Source organism: Orbicella faveolata, unplaced genomic scaffold (genome assembly GCF_042242905.1).
Source record: "Orbicella faveolata isolate gen_17 unplaced genomic scaffold, um_ofav_v1 contig_34, whole genome shotgun sequence".
In the NCBI taxonomy this organism is placed as follows: Eukaryota; Metazoa; Cnidaria; class Anthozoa; order Scleractinia; family Merulinidae; genus Orbicella; species Orbicella faveolata.
This window is the reverse complement of record NW_028301563.1, coordinates 16,518,272-16,535,000: the sequence shown is the minus strand read 5'-3', so window position 1 is coordinate 16,535,000 and position 16,729 is coordinate 16,518,272. Positions and strand designations below refer to the sequence as shown.

General features: G+C 38.2%; 1 protein-coding gene across 3 annotated transcripts in view; it reads left to right on the top strand.

The window, feature by feature from the left end:
* LOC110041590 (uncharacterized) overlaps window positions 1–16,671 on the top strand; it is a 27,275-nt gene extending 10,604 nt beyond the window's left edge. For 2 of the 3 annotated variants that reach the window (XM_089299095.1, XM_089270483.1), the window contains 12 exons: window positions 1,014–1,126; window positions 1,541–1,612; window positions 7,810–8,031; window positions 8,296–8,469; window positions 9,878–10,057; window positions 10,621–10,761; window positions 11,118–11,380; window positions 11,758–11,839; window positions 13,426–13,536; window positions 14,210–14,338; window positions 15,163–15,300; window positions 15,806–16,671. In XM_089299095.1, the coding sequence (XP_089155221.1) occupies window positions 1,014–1,126; window positions 1,541–1,612; window positions 7,810–8,031; window positions 8,296–8,469; window positions 9,878–10,057; window positions 10,621–10,761; window positions 11,118–11,380; window positions 11,758–11,839; window positions 13,426–13,536; window positions 14,210–14,338; window positions 15,163–15,300; window positions 15,806–15,921 (1,741 nt within the window). In that variant the 3' untranslated portion in view covers window positions 15,922–16,671. The remainder of the gene's footprint in view (window positions 1–1,013; window positions 1,127–1,540; window positions 1,613–7,809; window positions 8,032–8,295; window positions 8,470–9,877; window positions 10,058–10,620; window positions 10,762–11,117; window positions 11,381–11,757; window positions 11,840–13,425; window positions 13,537–14,209; window positions 14,339–15,162; window positions 15,301–15,805) is intronic. The other variant, XM_089270482.1, reaches the window with a different exon arrangement.
* Window positions 16,672–16,729: the final 58 nt, after the last annotated feature.

Sequence of the window (16,729 nt, the reverse complement as noted above, 5' to 3'; positions counted from 1 at the left end):
AGTTCCAGCACTTTGCAGCAGCTATACTTTGACGGATTAATGCTACTAATGTTGTCATAATATTTGCATTTTAGATGTTTATAAAAGGCCAAAAGTTACTAAAATTTGAAAAACCAAAACGTTTTCGACCCTACGGTCATCATCAGGGTTAGATGGTCGATAGATTTTCTTCTTTTTTTCGCTAAACGTAGAAAATCGGCAGATAAAATGATCCATCAAAAGAAAAATAGGGGTCACCAAACGTCCAAGATCTTTAAATCTAGCCAAAGCAATAGCAAAGGCCATCCACCTTATCATTGTTCATTTTATTACTTAGCGCGCGCATCGATGCATGACGTGGCGCGTGAATTTGCGTACGCAGTAAGAATGCGCAGAGACAACTAGCACAAACGTCCTTAATTAGTCAAACTTTATCTTGGTAAGTTATTATGTCATGATAATGACAACGACGAATTCACCAATGATTGGGCCGTTATTGGGTACTATGTTTGCAGCATCAACTGATAAAGAGTGGTTATAGTGACTCATGGAATGCTTAGTCTTGGAAAGTGCTGCAAGCAGCTGTTGCCAGCCACGTTGTCAATCACCTTATCAATCAATAAGGCAATCGATCAGTTAATCACTGAGTCACTTAATCAGTTGATCAATCAACCAATCAATCAATAAATATTAATCACTCGCTCGCTCGCTCACTCACTCGCACTCAGTCACTCACTCACACTCAGGATGTCATGCATTACAAATACAAACTGGCAAATATGAAAATACCATGACTATGACTATGACTATGACTATGACTATGACTATGACTATGACTATGACTATGACTATGACTATGACTATGACTATGACTATGACTATGACTATGACTATGACTATGACTATTACTCGTTCACTCACTCACTAACTCAAACAATTAGACCAATCAATCAATCGATTAGTTTTAAAAGTAGTCACAAGTTTGATATATATATATTTTTTGACATCATCTGAGACTCTCCTCTCGTATTCAGGTGCTCGTCGAGGGTTGGAAAGAGGTACGCTGAGCCTGGGAAGCAGATCATCTCTATTGCGGAAGGTTGTAATTGGGTGGGGACAGTAAGGCACGAGATGATGCACGCCGTAGGTGAGAAAACTAGTGTGATGTCATTTTTCAAACACGAGAGACCATGCTTTACCGAATTTCCAAACAGAAGAGAACTGAATATATATACCACGCACATTGAAGTATTTTGGATGAATTTCGAGATGTTTAATTTGGAAATGTACGCAAATCTCAGTCTATCGTGTTCCTTAATCAAAAGTAAGTCTACGAGACAGGCAGGTAAGTAAAATTGGTTGAAATCTCTCCTGATTAAGATCAGTGTAAGCGGGTTGTCTCACGAAACGATACTATGGCTCGATAATTTGAATACTAAATATTTTCAGACATTGAACTAATTTATTCCAAGAAACAGTAAATATACTAAAAAGTGACTCTATCAGAGATATCATCATATTGTTCACTGTTCACTGGCAATTACGTTTTATGCTACGCTAGGTTTCTTCCACGAACAGTCACGATCCGACAGAGATAAATATGTGAAGATATACTGGCACAACATTTTGGATGGTAAGAAGTGTTCCCACTGCTCCTACCTTACCTGTTAAAATTATTGTGCCTAAGATTTTTTTTCATTAAAAAATTTAAACTTCTCTGTCTGCAATGCCTGAAATTAAAGTGCCAAGGTCCTGGTATATCATGCTACTGTTCTCGGAACTTGTTATTTCCACGGCCACACTTAAGATAAGGGATAAGTTTTAATTTTAATATCGTTTTTAGGTCTCTGTATTAAACTTTGAGACAGTTCTTATTTTTTTTTTTTTTCTTTTTAATTTTTTTAATTGAGTTACATTTACAATCACAATATGCATAGGCAAAAAAAAAACTAAACAAATAAAAAGAGGAAATAATAATATTACAGCACAATACTTGCTTACAGTACAATATGATCGTTAAGACTACTTACATCGTTCTTTACATATCTGAAACAATACAGTTTGGAAAATGTCCAGTTTTTTTTTTTTTTTTTTTGCTTTAAAGTTCAAACAAAAGGCAGCACTACTAACGCTGCCAGCTTTGCTATATATGTGCAGTATAAGCATTATATCACTGACCAAAAAACAAAACAAAACAAAAAAACATTACTTAGTTAACAAAACAAAGAAAACACGTCATCAGTGCAAGTTAAATAATATTTTGAAAGGATTTTTAGAAAGCAGTAAGAGACTTGTTTTTAAATGCAATTTCTTTTTCTATTTTTAATTTTTCTTTCAGAAGTATGAGAAAACTGTCGAACGAGAGCTTTTCGTCGTGCAGGCAGCTGCAGTATATAGAAAATTTCGCAATTAGAAGCACATAGTTCAGAGTATCTATGTTCCGTTTTGTCAAAAACACCGTATAAAATCATACTATTTGATAATGTTAGTTGCTGTTTCGTTTTATTTGTCCACCAGTTTCGAAAGGTCTTCCAAAAGGCTATAACGGAAGAGCAGCGTAAGAACATATGATCTAGGGAGTGTGTATCAGCCAAGCATTGAGGACATAAATCGTTGTCAGACATTTTGGCTCTAAAAAGAGACATTTTAGTTGGGAGAATGTTGTGTATTATCTTATATTAAAACATTGTTATTTTGATGTCACACTTGATCTGGAAAGGTAATTCGTACACTTTTTGGACGGTTTCCGGGGTGAAACCATGCTTTAAGATTTTATTTTCAGCAGTAGGTGCTACGAAGAATTTTTTCAACAGCAAGTTGTACACATATTGGTTGAACTGATTTCTCCTTTTTCCTCACTTTCTGGGCATCACGAAGGAGGATTTTTAGATACTGACGTCCAAGAAGTTGTGATAGCAGTAATAAGACCGAAGTAGAGGGTGAAGGGCGTTTTGAGCTGAAACAAAAGTTTTTAAAGGACAGGAATTTGTCAGAAGTGTAATCCACCATATCTCTCTAGGGTTGCGTTAGGGATGATTTTCCAGGATGCTACGTTTTCGGATTTTATGCGTGGTATTCATGCGACTTTTAAGGCTCTATTCAAGATATTAAGGTCAGTCATTTTAAGTCCTCCATGTATTCTCTCGCCAATAATAGTTGATTTCTTGATTTTAGGGGGCTTCTCATCCCAAATAAAATTACAAATTGTGGAGTTAATTTCTTTAATTAGTTGTTCAGGGATAACGAGTACAGATGTATTGTAAATTAATTTTGAAAGACCTAACGTTTTAACGATGTTTATCTTACCAAGAAGCGTAAGGCTTATTTTCTTCCAACTATTTAAAGTCTTAGAAGTACCAGTAGTTCTGGTATAGAATCCAGGTCTCGCACGAAAACCGTGGTGTCGTCAGCGTATGAAGACGCTTTGATTTCTTTCTGACCTACTTTAATTCCCTTTATCGTAGTCTTGTTTCTAATTGCATTAGCAAGAACTTCGATACCTATCGCAAAAAGCAATCCCGACAGAGGGCAACTTTGTCTGGCACCCCTCTCTAAAGCAAAGAATTCTGACGCATGGCCATTGCTTAAGACACAGCTGGTAACGTTATTGTAAAAGATTTTCACCCAGTTTATAACGTCAGGTCCAGAATTAAACTTGTTAAGGGTGTCGATAAGGAAATCCCATTCAATAGTGTCAAAAGCTTTTCGAAAATCAATAAAAAGGGCAACTCCTGGGACATTTTTCTCGTCTGCATATGGCACTATGTCCAAAATTAAACGCGCGTTTTCACCGATATAACGGCATTTAACGTAACCGGTTTGGTCAGGGTTAATAATTTTTGGAAGAACTTTTTCTAATCTCTTCGCAATTGTTTTCGTCAGTATTCTATAGTCAACGTTAAGAAGAGAGATTGGTCTGGGATTCTCCAGTGATGTGGTGTCTTTCTTTGGTTTCGGGATGAGTGTAATAATCCCTCTTCCTGTATCAAAAGCAAAGTTAAAACTTTTTATCATGTCGAGATGCAATTCTTTCCAAAAAAAGCTATAAAACTCTGCAGGTAATCCATCTGTTCCCGGCGATTTTTCGATTTGAAAATCATTTATGGTTTTAGGCATTCTTCAGCGGAGAACTTTCTTTGTCACATTTGCTGGTCCGTATCCTCTAGAAGGGTGATGCTTTCGAAGAAAGCGGAGCCTGCATCGTTTGAATTTTCAGGATGCGTGGCCGAAGTGTAAAGAGCTTTATAATATTCCATTTGCTCTCGCAGAATTTCGAATTGATCGTTTGTGACGGTGCCGTTTGAGCGTTTTAATTTTGCAATTGTCTTTTTTCATGATTTATTTTCTCAAGGTTATAGAAGTAACGGGTGTTGCGTTCGTCGTCTTCGTACCACCTCACCTTACTCCTTAGAATTGCACCTTTTGTCTTGTATTCCATAATCCTCTTTATTTGGTTCTGCTTCAGCTCTTTTAAACAGATCATTAATGCGGTTCTGGAAAATGGTTTCAGTGGATTTTCTTTCTCTAGATTTGTTTTTGAAATATTTCACGGTAAAACATCTAATCTCCATTTAATCAGATCCCATCTCAGATTTAAATCTTCGACATCAGTGTACTTTTGCTTGAAATTTTCGAGTTCTACACACAACAATGACATGTAATTTTCATCATGAAGGAGTGACTGATTAAATTTCCAAAAACCTGGACCTTTCTTTTGTTTGAGTTCTTCACTTTTAAAGTGAGAATAAAAATAGCAGAGTGGTCCGTTGCAGGAGCGAAAGGGATTGTGCTTTTGTTGGTCAGGTTCATTAGCTGTCTGGAAATAAGTAAATAATCAAGACGACATTGCATTTTAAAAGACTTATTTCGCCAGGTAAACTTCTCTTCGTTTGGGTTTCCTTGCCTCCAGATGTCAGTTAGCTCATACATATTACATATTAATTTGTTTCTTGAATTACTGGTATTTTCTGGGAGAAAGGATTGCCGCCCTTCTTATCTGTGTCAGTCGACGTACAATTAAAGTCGCCACCTGTGATTATTGTTTCTTCTGCATAGTCTTTAAGTTCATGTTGTAATTCTTTAAAAAAGAAGACTTGTTGATGGACATTATTTGGTGCGTAAAAGTTTACAAGTACAAGTCGTGTATCTGACAACATCCCGTCTAAAATTATGTATCTACCGTTTTTGTCGATAATTTGTTTTTCAATTTTGAAATTTAATTTTGGATGAAAGAGAATCATGGTCCCTTTGCTATGATTTGTACCGTGATTAAGGACAATTTCGCCTCCCCATTCTGCTCGCCAGGCGTTTTCGAATTCTTTTGAACTGTAAGTTTCTTGCAAGAAGATAAAGGAGCTGTTTTGATGATGCAGCCATCTAAACACGGCGCGACGTTTTAGCGATTTGTTTAGTCCCCTGCCATTTACTGATAGGCCTTTGATATCACAAAGATTAGTCATTAAGAATTAAAGCAAAGGGTGTTGCCACAGATCCCAGAGGACCAACAAACCGCTCATACGGTTCGACAGTTTTCACAGTTTCTGACAGATTAGACTGTTGAAATTTGCATTTTGGAGTTTGATTTTGCATGCTGACAAAAAAAAAACATCCGATTTACATTCTAGATATGTTTGTCTGTGTGTACAACGCAAACCAAGTGAAAAACCAAACGTACTTACATAAAATAAAACAAAAAGAATAACATTAACATTAAAAGGTCCAAAAGACCTGAACGCGAAGGAATACATTTAATTTTTCGCATTTCAGACTGTCTTTCGGCTATAAAGATTATTTTGCGAAATACAAACGACCTTAAACAAACGTATTTTTTTCTTTGGCACTCCGAGTAAACATAAACATTTACATCAAAATTTGATAAGCTCTTGATCTGTAGCAAAAAAAAAAAGGAAGGAAGAAGAAGGAAAAACAATAACATTAAGACGAGTCTGATTTAACTTTGTAATTCAGCTTTCATTGTTTCCACTCTATTTTTTTAGAATTTGATCAAAAGTGTAACGCCTTCCGTTTACAATAAGACGGTCTCCAATGATAGTGATCTTAGCTCTCGTGCCCGCCATCTTTCGTGCTTCCTTCATTGCTGGTACTAATGTCGTTTTTCTGATTTTCCGCACAGCCGGAGGTAGGTCCTCGGCAAGGCTATAACGATTGCCTTTTGGGTTGTATCTTTGTCGCCAAACCAAGTCTCGATCTTCGCGACAAGTAAAACGCGCAATGACCAGTCTGGACCTTCCACTACCTTGTTTAGACTTACCTACACGATGCACGCCACAGAATTTCGACTATTGACTATTTCTTCGCTAATCTTCAAAGCGGACATTACATTTTTGACTTGAGCTGTACAGTTCTCTCTCTCTCTCTCTCTCTCTCTCTCTCTCTCTCTCTCTCTCTCTCTGACTCCTCTATCCCATATATGCCGTAAATATTCTGTCGGATAAGCTCATCTTCATTCCTCATTTGACATTCTTCGCACGTGCTAACTCTCTCCTTGACTTCTTCATGCTCTGCTTGTGTAAATTTAAGGGATTCTTTTGGCGACTTGACTTGTTCGCGTAGCAGAGAGATTTCCGCATTTGCTTGGTCGAGACCAGATTGCATATCCTCTAATCTCTTCGTATTTTCTTTAACTTTGCTTTCCAGTGTTGAAATCCGCTCTAGCGTTTCAAGGTAAATAGTGTCGTCATCTTGGTCACTATTAGAACTGCCTTCTCTCGCTCGCTTTCCTTGGGTCTGAGCTTGCTCTTTTGGTGGCATACTTCTGCTTCTACACGTTTTGAATAGTAAAGATTAAAACCAGGGGGCAGGAGAGGTATTTCAGTGCGTTTTCTCCGAACTTTTCATCGGAGTGCCAAAGCACTCGTCTACACTCTAGCGCTTCTTCCCCGATCTCCGTCAAGACAGTTCTTATATATATATATATACATATATTTATTTATTTATTTTTTTTTTGCTGTGAATTTTACGGCTTCTTGTTTTTAGTTTTTTTTTGTTTTTGTTTTTGTTTTTGTTTTTGTTTTTTTGATATTAAGAAGACTGCAATCTAAAATAAAGGTTCGAGTTGGAAGCCCGTTGGAAATAATTAATAAAGTTATTTCCACCTTGCATATAAATGAAACATCAGGCTATTTTATAGATCTCAAAAAGAAACGTTTACGGAATTACTATACACTGTTGAACTTTCATACAGGTACATACATGTAGTCCAAAATGCAAACCCGTTTAAATAGCGGATCAATCTAAGAGCTCCCCGCAAGCTTTTTACATCCATCAATTTTGTGTGACATGATAATGGCTGGAAAGGTATATAGAAATGATCGAGTTAATTCATATCAACAAGTGTCGCTCTTTCGGGGCGGGAGCTATGGAGATCTGTAGGAGGATTTTTTTGGAGGCCCAAACGATAATGGGAAAGACGACGAATGATGCCATGTCCCAGGTAGAAAATGGAATCAAAATATCGTAAATAAATGATGAATCCAAATATTGACAGGACAGAATAGTTTTCAGAAAGGGAGGGAGGAATCTGCCTTAGTCCCCGTCTAAACAGGATTAGCACAGGAAACGACAGCCAAAACGCTTTCATCGAATCTTACAAGTGGCCATAATAACGAGGTCACTATCGTAAAGTGGTATTACGCTATGGCCTATATGTATTCTTCTGCTGGGTGAAATTAATGATAACAGATTTGACAGATTGCATTAAATTGATAATGTATTATACCAGTTTAATTCTATTTATTTCAGGTAGAATCACCAGCTAGCCTGTACGAAAATCATCTTTCTTTCTTTCATTCTTTCTTTCTTTCCTGTAAGTTGCCAAAGATCAGTTTGACAAGTACAGTTGGCGAACGATTGATGAGTTGGGCGTGTCTTATGACTATCAATCCGTTATGCACTATAGTCGAAGATCGTTTACGAAGAACGGTAACCCGACCATTGTAGCTATCGGTAACGAGAACATGGAGTTTGGTACTCCAGAGGGCAGATTCAGTGCAAGAGATGTGGTGAAAATAAACGCTTTATACGACTGTAAGAGTGAGTAGTAGTTTTTTTGGTATTTGGTCCAGAAGTGTGACAATACACACAAAATATGATAAGCGTTTTTCACATCTTGTCCAGAGGTGGTTAATATATTATTCAGCTTAAATAAATTGATTATTCATTTGCTGGAACTCACTTTTTGTTTATTTATGTATTTATTTATTTGCTGTTTTTGTTTTTGTTTTTTTGTTTTTTTGTTTTTTTGTTTTTTTGTTTTTTTGTTTTTTTGTTTTTTTTTTTCCAATTTTTTATTCACAGCTAAATCATATGGTTGGACGTCATGGTCGGGTTGGACACCATGTGATGACAATTGCTATCGTACCCGTGAGAGGTACTGCTACCATTCAGGCAACACACAATCTTGTGGTGGAAATGTAAATGGGTACGGAGTGGAAATAGACAAACAAAAGTGCCCGCCTTCTATATGTCCAGGTAACCATGTAGGAGGCTAATTTCGAAAACCTACAACTCGGTGTCACAGCAACAACACAGCATTCAATGTTTGAATATAGTGAAGCATGTCTTCGCGCTGTTGTGTATCAGTCAAGAGAAGATGAAGGTGGCTGTCCACGTATCCATGTGGCTGTCCGAATGTCAACGTAGCTGTCCATGTATCGCACGAGTAACTTCCGCAAAAGAACTGGGTACCATGTCTAAAAATAACTTAAGATTGATTACCTTGGACACAAGGTCAGTATGAGGGTTTCACTTTCTTACCTTGATCTTCTCTTGATATCAGTGGATTGACAAAGACAAGTTCGTCCCCCGCGCTTGGGCAGAATATTGTACATATTGTTATCAGATGTTTGAGCCACCCAACGTTTGAGTTTAGGATCTCGGATTCTTCATTATCCATTCTAGAATTCTAGAATTCTAGTTCTAGAATGTTTCCACTTATGTGATTACATAAGTATAAAGTTGATAAAAAAGAAATGCTTGTTATGAATAATGGCTTTTTGCAAGCAGCGTAGTGCGGATTACTATAAAAATAAAAATAGATAAACGTGCATCAAAATAGCGAAACACAGAAGACGCAAAAGTGATTCAGAACTGTAAAAATATTTCGTAATACCCAAGACTTACAATAAACAAAACGATAAAAACAAAACAAAACAGAAAACGTAAGGAAGACAATTAATAATCACTGAAGTGAGAGTGTTAAATCAACGTCAGTGTTAAAGTTGTTTGTTCAATTCAATACGGAAGGCTTTTTTGATGGAGCCGAGTCCAAGATGAAACAAACAACCCTGAGAACACAGATTATTACAATTTTTTGAAGCCGGCTTGCAATTTAATTTGTAAACATGGGAATGACGGTGTGTAATTCGCTATTTTGTTGCACTCTTCTACTATTATTTTCACAGATTTGTATCCTTACCGTACCCAAATTCGCAATTAGCCAATCAGAAGCCGTGTCTACGGTCCTGATATCCTGTGCACCACGTCACTGACCTGATATGGCTACGATATCATATCTTCACTTGACCGAATATGGGTACGGTAAATTCCTAATCGTGCCTTTTTGGCACGCTTCGACGGAATATCATGTTCGTTCGGTCTCGCCATACAAACCATGGCCTAGCCAAACTCGCCTGAAATGTCGCCGAATTAAGAGTACCAAAAAGAAACGACTAGCTATAAGTATCACGTTAATTGCAATAAGCAATAGTCAATAACAAGCAGGAACTGATGAAGTAAAACATGTTCTCGAAACTCAAGCGTTACGTCATTGCTTTGAAATGTTCCGCCATTTACTATTCTACTGCTACGAAAAATTGGAATATTGTATGAATTATACATGGTGAATAACCACGTGACTGTTCGTGTGCTTACCCAACAGCCCCTATCGATGGTAATTGGGGTCGCTGGTCGGATTGGGGCTCCTGCAGTAAGACATGTAACGACGGCGTTAGAAGACGAGTCCGCAAGTGTAACAATCCGCCACCTGGTCACTACGGGAAACCTTGCGCTAGCAGTGGATACGAAAGTAAAATGTGTATCTTAAAAAGGTGCAATCTTGGTGAGCAAGGAGTCTTTACTTCTTTATACCTATAGTACTTTTAGGAGCTGATTTATGATATGAAGAACGTCCAAGCTCGCGAATACAAGCCACCCCTTGTAAGGCTTTTCCTCCCCAACCCCAACTAAATACAAGAAAACAAATAGTGTGAACGTAACTTTCAATACTTGGGACTGGGATAGCGAATGCTATGAATACGAGCGCAATTAAAGAACTATATTCGGAATTGTCTTAAAACTGCAAAAGCCTTTCTTTTTTGGAAATAATTTTCTAATATGACGAATATATTAAATCCTTAACTGCTAGAGCTTTCAGCAGGCTAGCGCTATTCATTTATTATATGACAGAGACATTTACAAACGCGCACGCTTTAATTTGCACTTCAGTGCAAATTGAAAATCAACGATAAATTTGATTGTTTTCAGCCAATGATAATGAAGCAGTTTTTCTCAGCTATATAATAAGGGGTTCTACTAGAGTTTTGCGAATTTTTACTTCATATTCTACAGGACAACTTAAAGATTTGTTTTATGATTTTACAGCCATAGTCTCTTTTTCAACAGATGACGACGACGTGGACTTTGAAAATTCTCGTCTTGGGATGTGGAAGAATTCTTATATAGATAAACTGGACTGGCAATTTCACAGTGGACATACACAAACTATCGACACAGGTCCCAGTAGAGATCACACATCTGGGTCAGGTAAGGTATAGAGCGGTTTTCAATGGCGCTTCATAAAACCAAAACTAAAGCAATAACTTACTAGACACATATTGATATGATTTTCAATTGCTAAATGGATACGGCTTCTGGTCGCGACATTGGTTATTCGTCATCCTGGCGTGCTAGTTTTTGAATATTTACTTTCGTTCAGAGGATGAGTAAGAAACACTCGGATCTGACATGAAACATTTTTAGAGGAGCCCCAGTAGACATAAGATAAAATAAAAATTGTGACTGTTTCGCAGCCTAGTGTAAGGTAGATCTTTGTTGATAATTGAAATGTAGAGAAATCATACTAGACCCCTGACTATAAATATTTTTCAAATATTTCCAAGGTCACTACCTTTACGTGGAATCTTCATACAGAAAACCTGGAGAAAGAGCTGATTTAGTGAGTCCGTGGATAGCAGCTAAAAATGGAGGACAGTGTCTGAAGTTTTACTACACCATGTATGGTAAAACAATGGGTACCCTAGCAATCAAGCTGGAACAATCGAACGGTGTAAGCTGGTTAATATTCTCCGAAAAAGGAAACAAAGGCATGGGTTGGAAAAAGGGTATTGGTAACATTGATGTCGATGTGGGATTTCGGTACCAGGTAAGGACGCAGCCTGATTTCTGCGCTCGTTTTCTGAAGCATTGCTCAAAACACTGTTCGTTCCATTGTGGGAGCTAAATGATACTAGGAAATTTATGTAACAACGATAAAAGCAAAGACAACAACAACAACAAAAACGATAAATTGCATCGACGAAGACAAGATTAGCAAGCGCTAAAATGACATTATGGCTTCCAAATTACACACAGTTTCTGGTATTTTCTTATCTAGTTTCAAATATGCCTTTGAAAATAGCTGTACTTTTCTTCTTCAATATTTGTTTCGCTTCAAGATTGTCCAAGTTTGATTCTTTATAAAATCAATAATAGGTAATTTACGCAGTGATATATTTTTCTTTTTCTCCCATTTGCTTATAGCTCACGATACAAGGGATAATTGGTCAGCGAGGATACTCAGATATTGCCATTGACGATGTGTACATAGACGATGAGTTGTGCAGTAAGTGATGGTATTAATAGGCTGTAGAAGGAATTTGTACATGTATGTAGTATCTAGAGAATTCAGTCCTTAAGTTCTTCTGGAAACAAAACTCTCTGTTCCCCTCTTCTCAGCTCTGCTCTGCTCTACTCTCTTCGGCTCTCGTCTCCTCTCCTCCTCCCTTGAGAATACTTCAGTGGGATACTCTTGGAGTTCGACGTCAACATCATAATGCAATCACAACACATAAAATTATGCATACCAAAGCTCCTGAGTACCTTACTGAGGTCTTTAGCCTGATTCGAGACAGCACTGCTTACCATCTCAGTGACTGTGGCTACAATTTCGCATTGCAGACTTTGCAGACTTTGCACACTCAGTCTCCACAATGGCAGTTAACACTAATAATTTTATTCTCTCGTGAAATTTTGTATTGTTTTGAGTAATTTCTTAGCACGGCTTTCTCGGAAACCAATTCTTTGTAATTGAAGAGATACCGTGTTGAAATAAATTGTCTGTCTGTCTGTCTGTCTGTCTGTCTGTCTCCTCCCCTCTCCTGTCCTCTCCTCTCCTGTCGTCGCCTCTCCTGTGCTGTGCTGTGCTGTGCTGTCCTCTCTTCTGCTCTGCTCTGCTCGGCTCAGCTCTCCTCTCCTCTCCTCTCCTCTCCTCTCCTCTCCTCTCCTCTCCTCTCCTCTCCTCTCCTCTCCTCTCCTCTCCTCTCCTCTCCTTTCTTCCCCTCTCCTCTGCTCTCTTCTTCTCTTCTCTACTCTGCTTTGGGCTCCTTTCCTCTCCTCTCCTCTCTAACTCTGCTTTCCCACTCTTTTCTTCTTTGCTCTGCTCTCTTTTCCTATCCTCTCCTCTTCTCTTCTCTGTCTCCTCCTCCTTCTGTTTCTCCTACTCCTCTTTAAATCTCCTCCGCAACCTATTGTTAACTCTTCCTTCACTTACACCACCGCACCGCTAGGACAATCAGCATTCCATTGCTTTCCTTCTCCACCACCAGCACTAACACCACCACAATTCAGTTCAAGTGTTGTCTTCCTTGACTACTTCCAACCTGTTATTACCTACATTACCAGTAACCCTCACTGTAATTTTCGTCTTCCACCTCTTCCTCTACCGACGCCTCTTCCTCCTCCTCCTCCTCCTCCTCCCCCTCCTCCTCCTCCTCCTCCTCCTCCGCCTCCTCCTCCTCCTCCTCCTCCTCCTCAATCTCCATCAATTTTATTACTTAACTATACCGCGTTATTTAATATACGTATTTTTTGGTCAGTAAATGAAAATAACCAAACAGCTAAAAATTTCACGGAAACACGAAGACGTAGTTCTAATTGAGTAGCATCTGATAAGAGATACAGTGTTGGCTTAAACATGCACGTTTACCAATGTAATAACTGAAGCTAGGAAAATCTAGCTAGGGAATCTTGGGTCTCGGAAACTTTTAATTCGGTTTCAAAAATTCGTAACCTTTGTGACGAACATCGAATTCTCGTTTCCTTGAAGTCTAGGATTTGCAAATAAGGGTCCCGGCGTCCAGGCAAGTCTCAAGGTCTACCATGCATCATCTATTATCGTATTTTTGGTCATCTTCTTTTATCTTCCATCAGAATGTCAAGATGACTATCACACATGTCACATTTGGGCGGCTAAAGGAGAATGCACCTCTAACGAAGTCTGGATGAAGCGACACTGTAAGAAAAGTTGCAAGGTTTGCCAAGGTAAATATACATAAAAAAGTGTATTTGTCGTGAAAAATATATTTTCTATAACAAAACGATTACAAAACCTTAGATAACTTATCTCTATCCAGGACTTAAAATGTTAGGCTGAAACGAGATCTGTCACGACATATTTAGAAATTAAGAACCACGGCAGTTGAGGCTGGGAAAGAGCACGATGAATTACGAAGAACGAGTGAAGTGTATTCCAAAGTAACTTATTATCATATTGTTTCAGAGCGACAGAGAAATTGCAGTAATTTCCTAGACTTGGCCAACCTTGTGCCTCGATCTAAAGGGGATTCCTCTTTCAACGTCAATGTTGACACTTGGTCTCATCAGCACACAACTTTGCAGAGAAATGATAACATTTTTTTATAAAATTATTAACTTTTAAAACTTAGTAATTTGCGAAATATTTAGTTCTTTGCGACACTATAAAAGTTATATTGGCGTTCAAATTTTGCAAATTTCCATTTGGCAAAAAGCCCATAGTGTTTTGAGTTTGTGTTTTTTCTTGGAACAGTTAATTATGTCATACCCTTTCAATACGTATTATTTTCAGAGCTGATTTTTTCGTGGATGAATCACAAACGATTCCTTTATGATACCAGTAGGGGATAATGTTTCTCAAAATAATTAAAAATCCTTGACTTATGCCTAACTGTTGCAGGAGCCAGTTCCAGTTGTGAGGATAACAGTAAGCACAAAGTCCATTGTCCAGGTTGGGCTAAGAACGGCGAGTGTCAGAAGAACCCTGGCTTCATGAAAGTTAACTGTCGAAAAAGCTGTAACACTTGTGGTGAGCTGATTATTTGAGATCCAAGTGTGACCCGGAAAATTGCGAGTACTATTTAATTGTAATTATGATGTTAGGTTTTTATGTAAGCGTGTATATACTAGGCTTTTTATGCCTCCCCCCACCCCTACCTTTTTACCCTCTAGATCCCTAGACCTCTAGATGTACTAATAGACCATTTTACAGTTGTCTGCTCAGTGACCTGGCCTTTGGATGGCAGCCCAGCTGGAGATGACCTTGTTTTGATACAGACCTCACTTCTTTTGTCATGTAAATGCATCTAGTTAGCATCAGAACAACTTATTTTACACAGCAAAAGCAGTAAAGTCTGTATCAAAACAAGGTGAACTCCACCCTCGCTTCCATCCAAAGGCCAGGTCACTGAGCAGACAACTGTAAAGTGGTCTATTCTAAACATGGACTTAAAATAAGTCATGGAAACTTTCCCTTTGCGTAAAAAAACAATTAATTATATTAAGTTTAACTCGAGACATTTTAAGAGCTAGTGAAAGTTAGTAGTTAACTAAGATATATGGTTATAATACAGAAGGAGATGTTGGCTTTCCAAAATTGCAAAATTTCCGGTTGGCAAAGTCGCCAATAAGCCGAAAACTACATCTCACAAACATTGTTTATAACATCGGTATCAAATTGCTTGGAACAGTGTCACATTCTTTATACATTAAATGTTGAGAGCCGTTATTTAGGTAGCTTGATAAAAACAGATGAAGCGTTCGTGCTGACGAGTTAGAAAAACACTCCATTATAGTACGGGAGTGTTTCTCAAAACATCTAAGTACTCTAAATTATTTGCCTAACTGTTGCAGGAGTCACTCTCCCCAGTCCTAGTTGTCAGGATAGTGCTAAACACAAAGCCTTGTGCCCGGCATATGCTAACAATGGGGAGTGTCAGAAGAATACGGTCTTCATGAAAGTTAACTGTCGAGCAAGCTGCGGCGTCTGCGGTAAGCACACAAGAATTCTGATGGTTTTTTCTTTGTTTTGTGTTGTTTTTGACATTCGGTGTTTACCCGAAAAACTGGGACGGTTGACTTAAACTTTGAATTAAGGGTAATGCATAAATTAATATACTTAAAATGCCTAGACAATTAAGCAATTACCGTATTGTGTTGTGTATGCCATACGGTCTAGAACACTGTAAATAGTTGACTGGGTCAATCAAATCAGGAAAACAAGAAGCCATTACTTCCAACGGTTCAGCATCCGTCAGTTCAATAATTAAACTAGTTTATCAGTCAGTCAATTAGTGATTCAGTCTGTCTGTCAGTTAGACAGGCATGTAGGCAGCCAGGCAGCCAGGCAACCAGGCAGTTAGTCAGTCAGCCAGGCAGCCAGGCAGCCAGTCAGACAGTCAGACAGGCCGTCAGTTAGTCGAGATCAGGAAGTCTTACAAGACGTCGAAGATTATTTTCCTAACCTTTACACTTACTTTTGTTTAATTTTCGGCAGTTCCTGTGTGCAAAGATTCGCATAAAAGTTGCCCCGGGTGGGCGAAACTTGGGGAATGCAGCAAAACTCCAGCTTACATGAAGGCATACTGCAAGTTGAGCTGTAAGCAGTGCTGAGGCATGTAATTCACCCAACTACTGATCACTGATCATGATTATAATATATGAATGTTTTAATAAGTAATTGGTCGATCAATCGATCGATCAATCAATCAATTGCTAAATCAATCAATCAGTCAATCAATCAATCAATCAATCAACCGATCGATCAATCGATCAATCAATCAATCAATAAAAAAGACCAACCCGAAGTGATCTTAACTACTTTTTCAGGCTTAAATTAAATTTTCTGGGTTATGAAACAGCTGTAAATCTGATTGAACTATCGGTTACCTTCCTGTCTAGGACGTTGGTAGTAAATAAATAGGGACCTTACACAACGGCAACGCGGCAACGAGTACGTCGCCAAACACCAGGCGTAATGATACAATGACCAGAACAATTGATCTTCACGTGCATTATGCACCTTTGTCCATTTTCTCTATTGCGTTAGGAAAGAAGCCAACAAACAAGGAAACAGGGAAGTTAACTTGTCCGTTATGGAGAGTGCCGCTAAAAACTGAACAACGCTAAGGAAGTTATATCTAACCATAAAGGAAGGAATGAAAACGACTCATTTCTTAGTCAAATGTTGTGATCGATATTACCCTAATTTTGACATTGTAGGTAAACTATATTGGCAGAGAGAAAAAGTGGATTACCCTGGCTTAGTGAGCTTTATCGGTGTGGTTCAATCGATCATTCTGGTGATGTGATTTTAAGTAAAATGTATGCCTGAACTTATGAATAAAGTCTGTAAAAATTAAACTATCTTGTGACTTACATTTAAATCGATTCACCAATTCATTGATTAAACGTCAAAGAA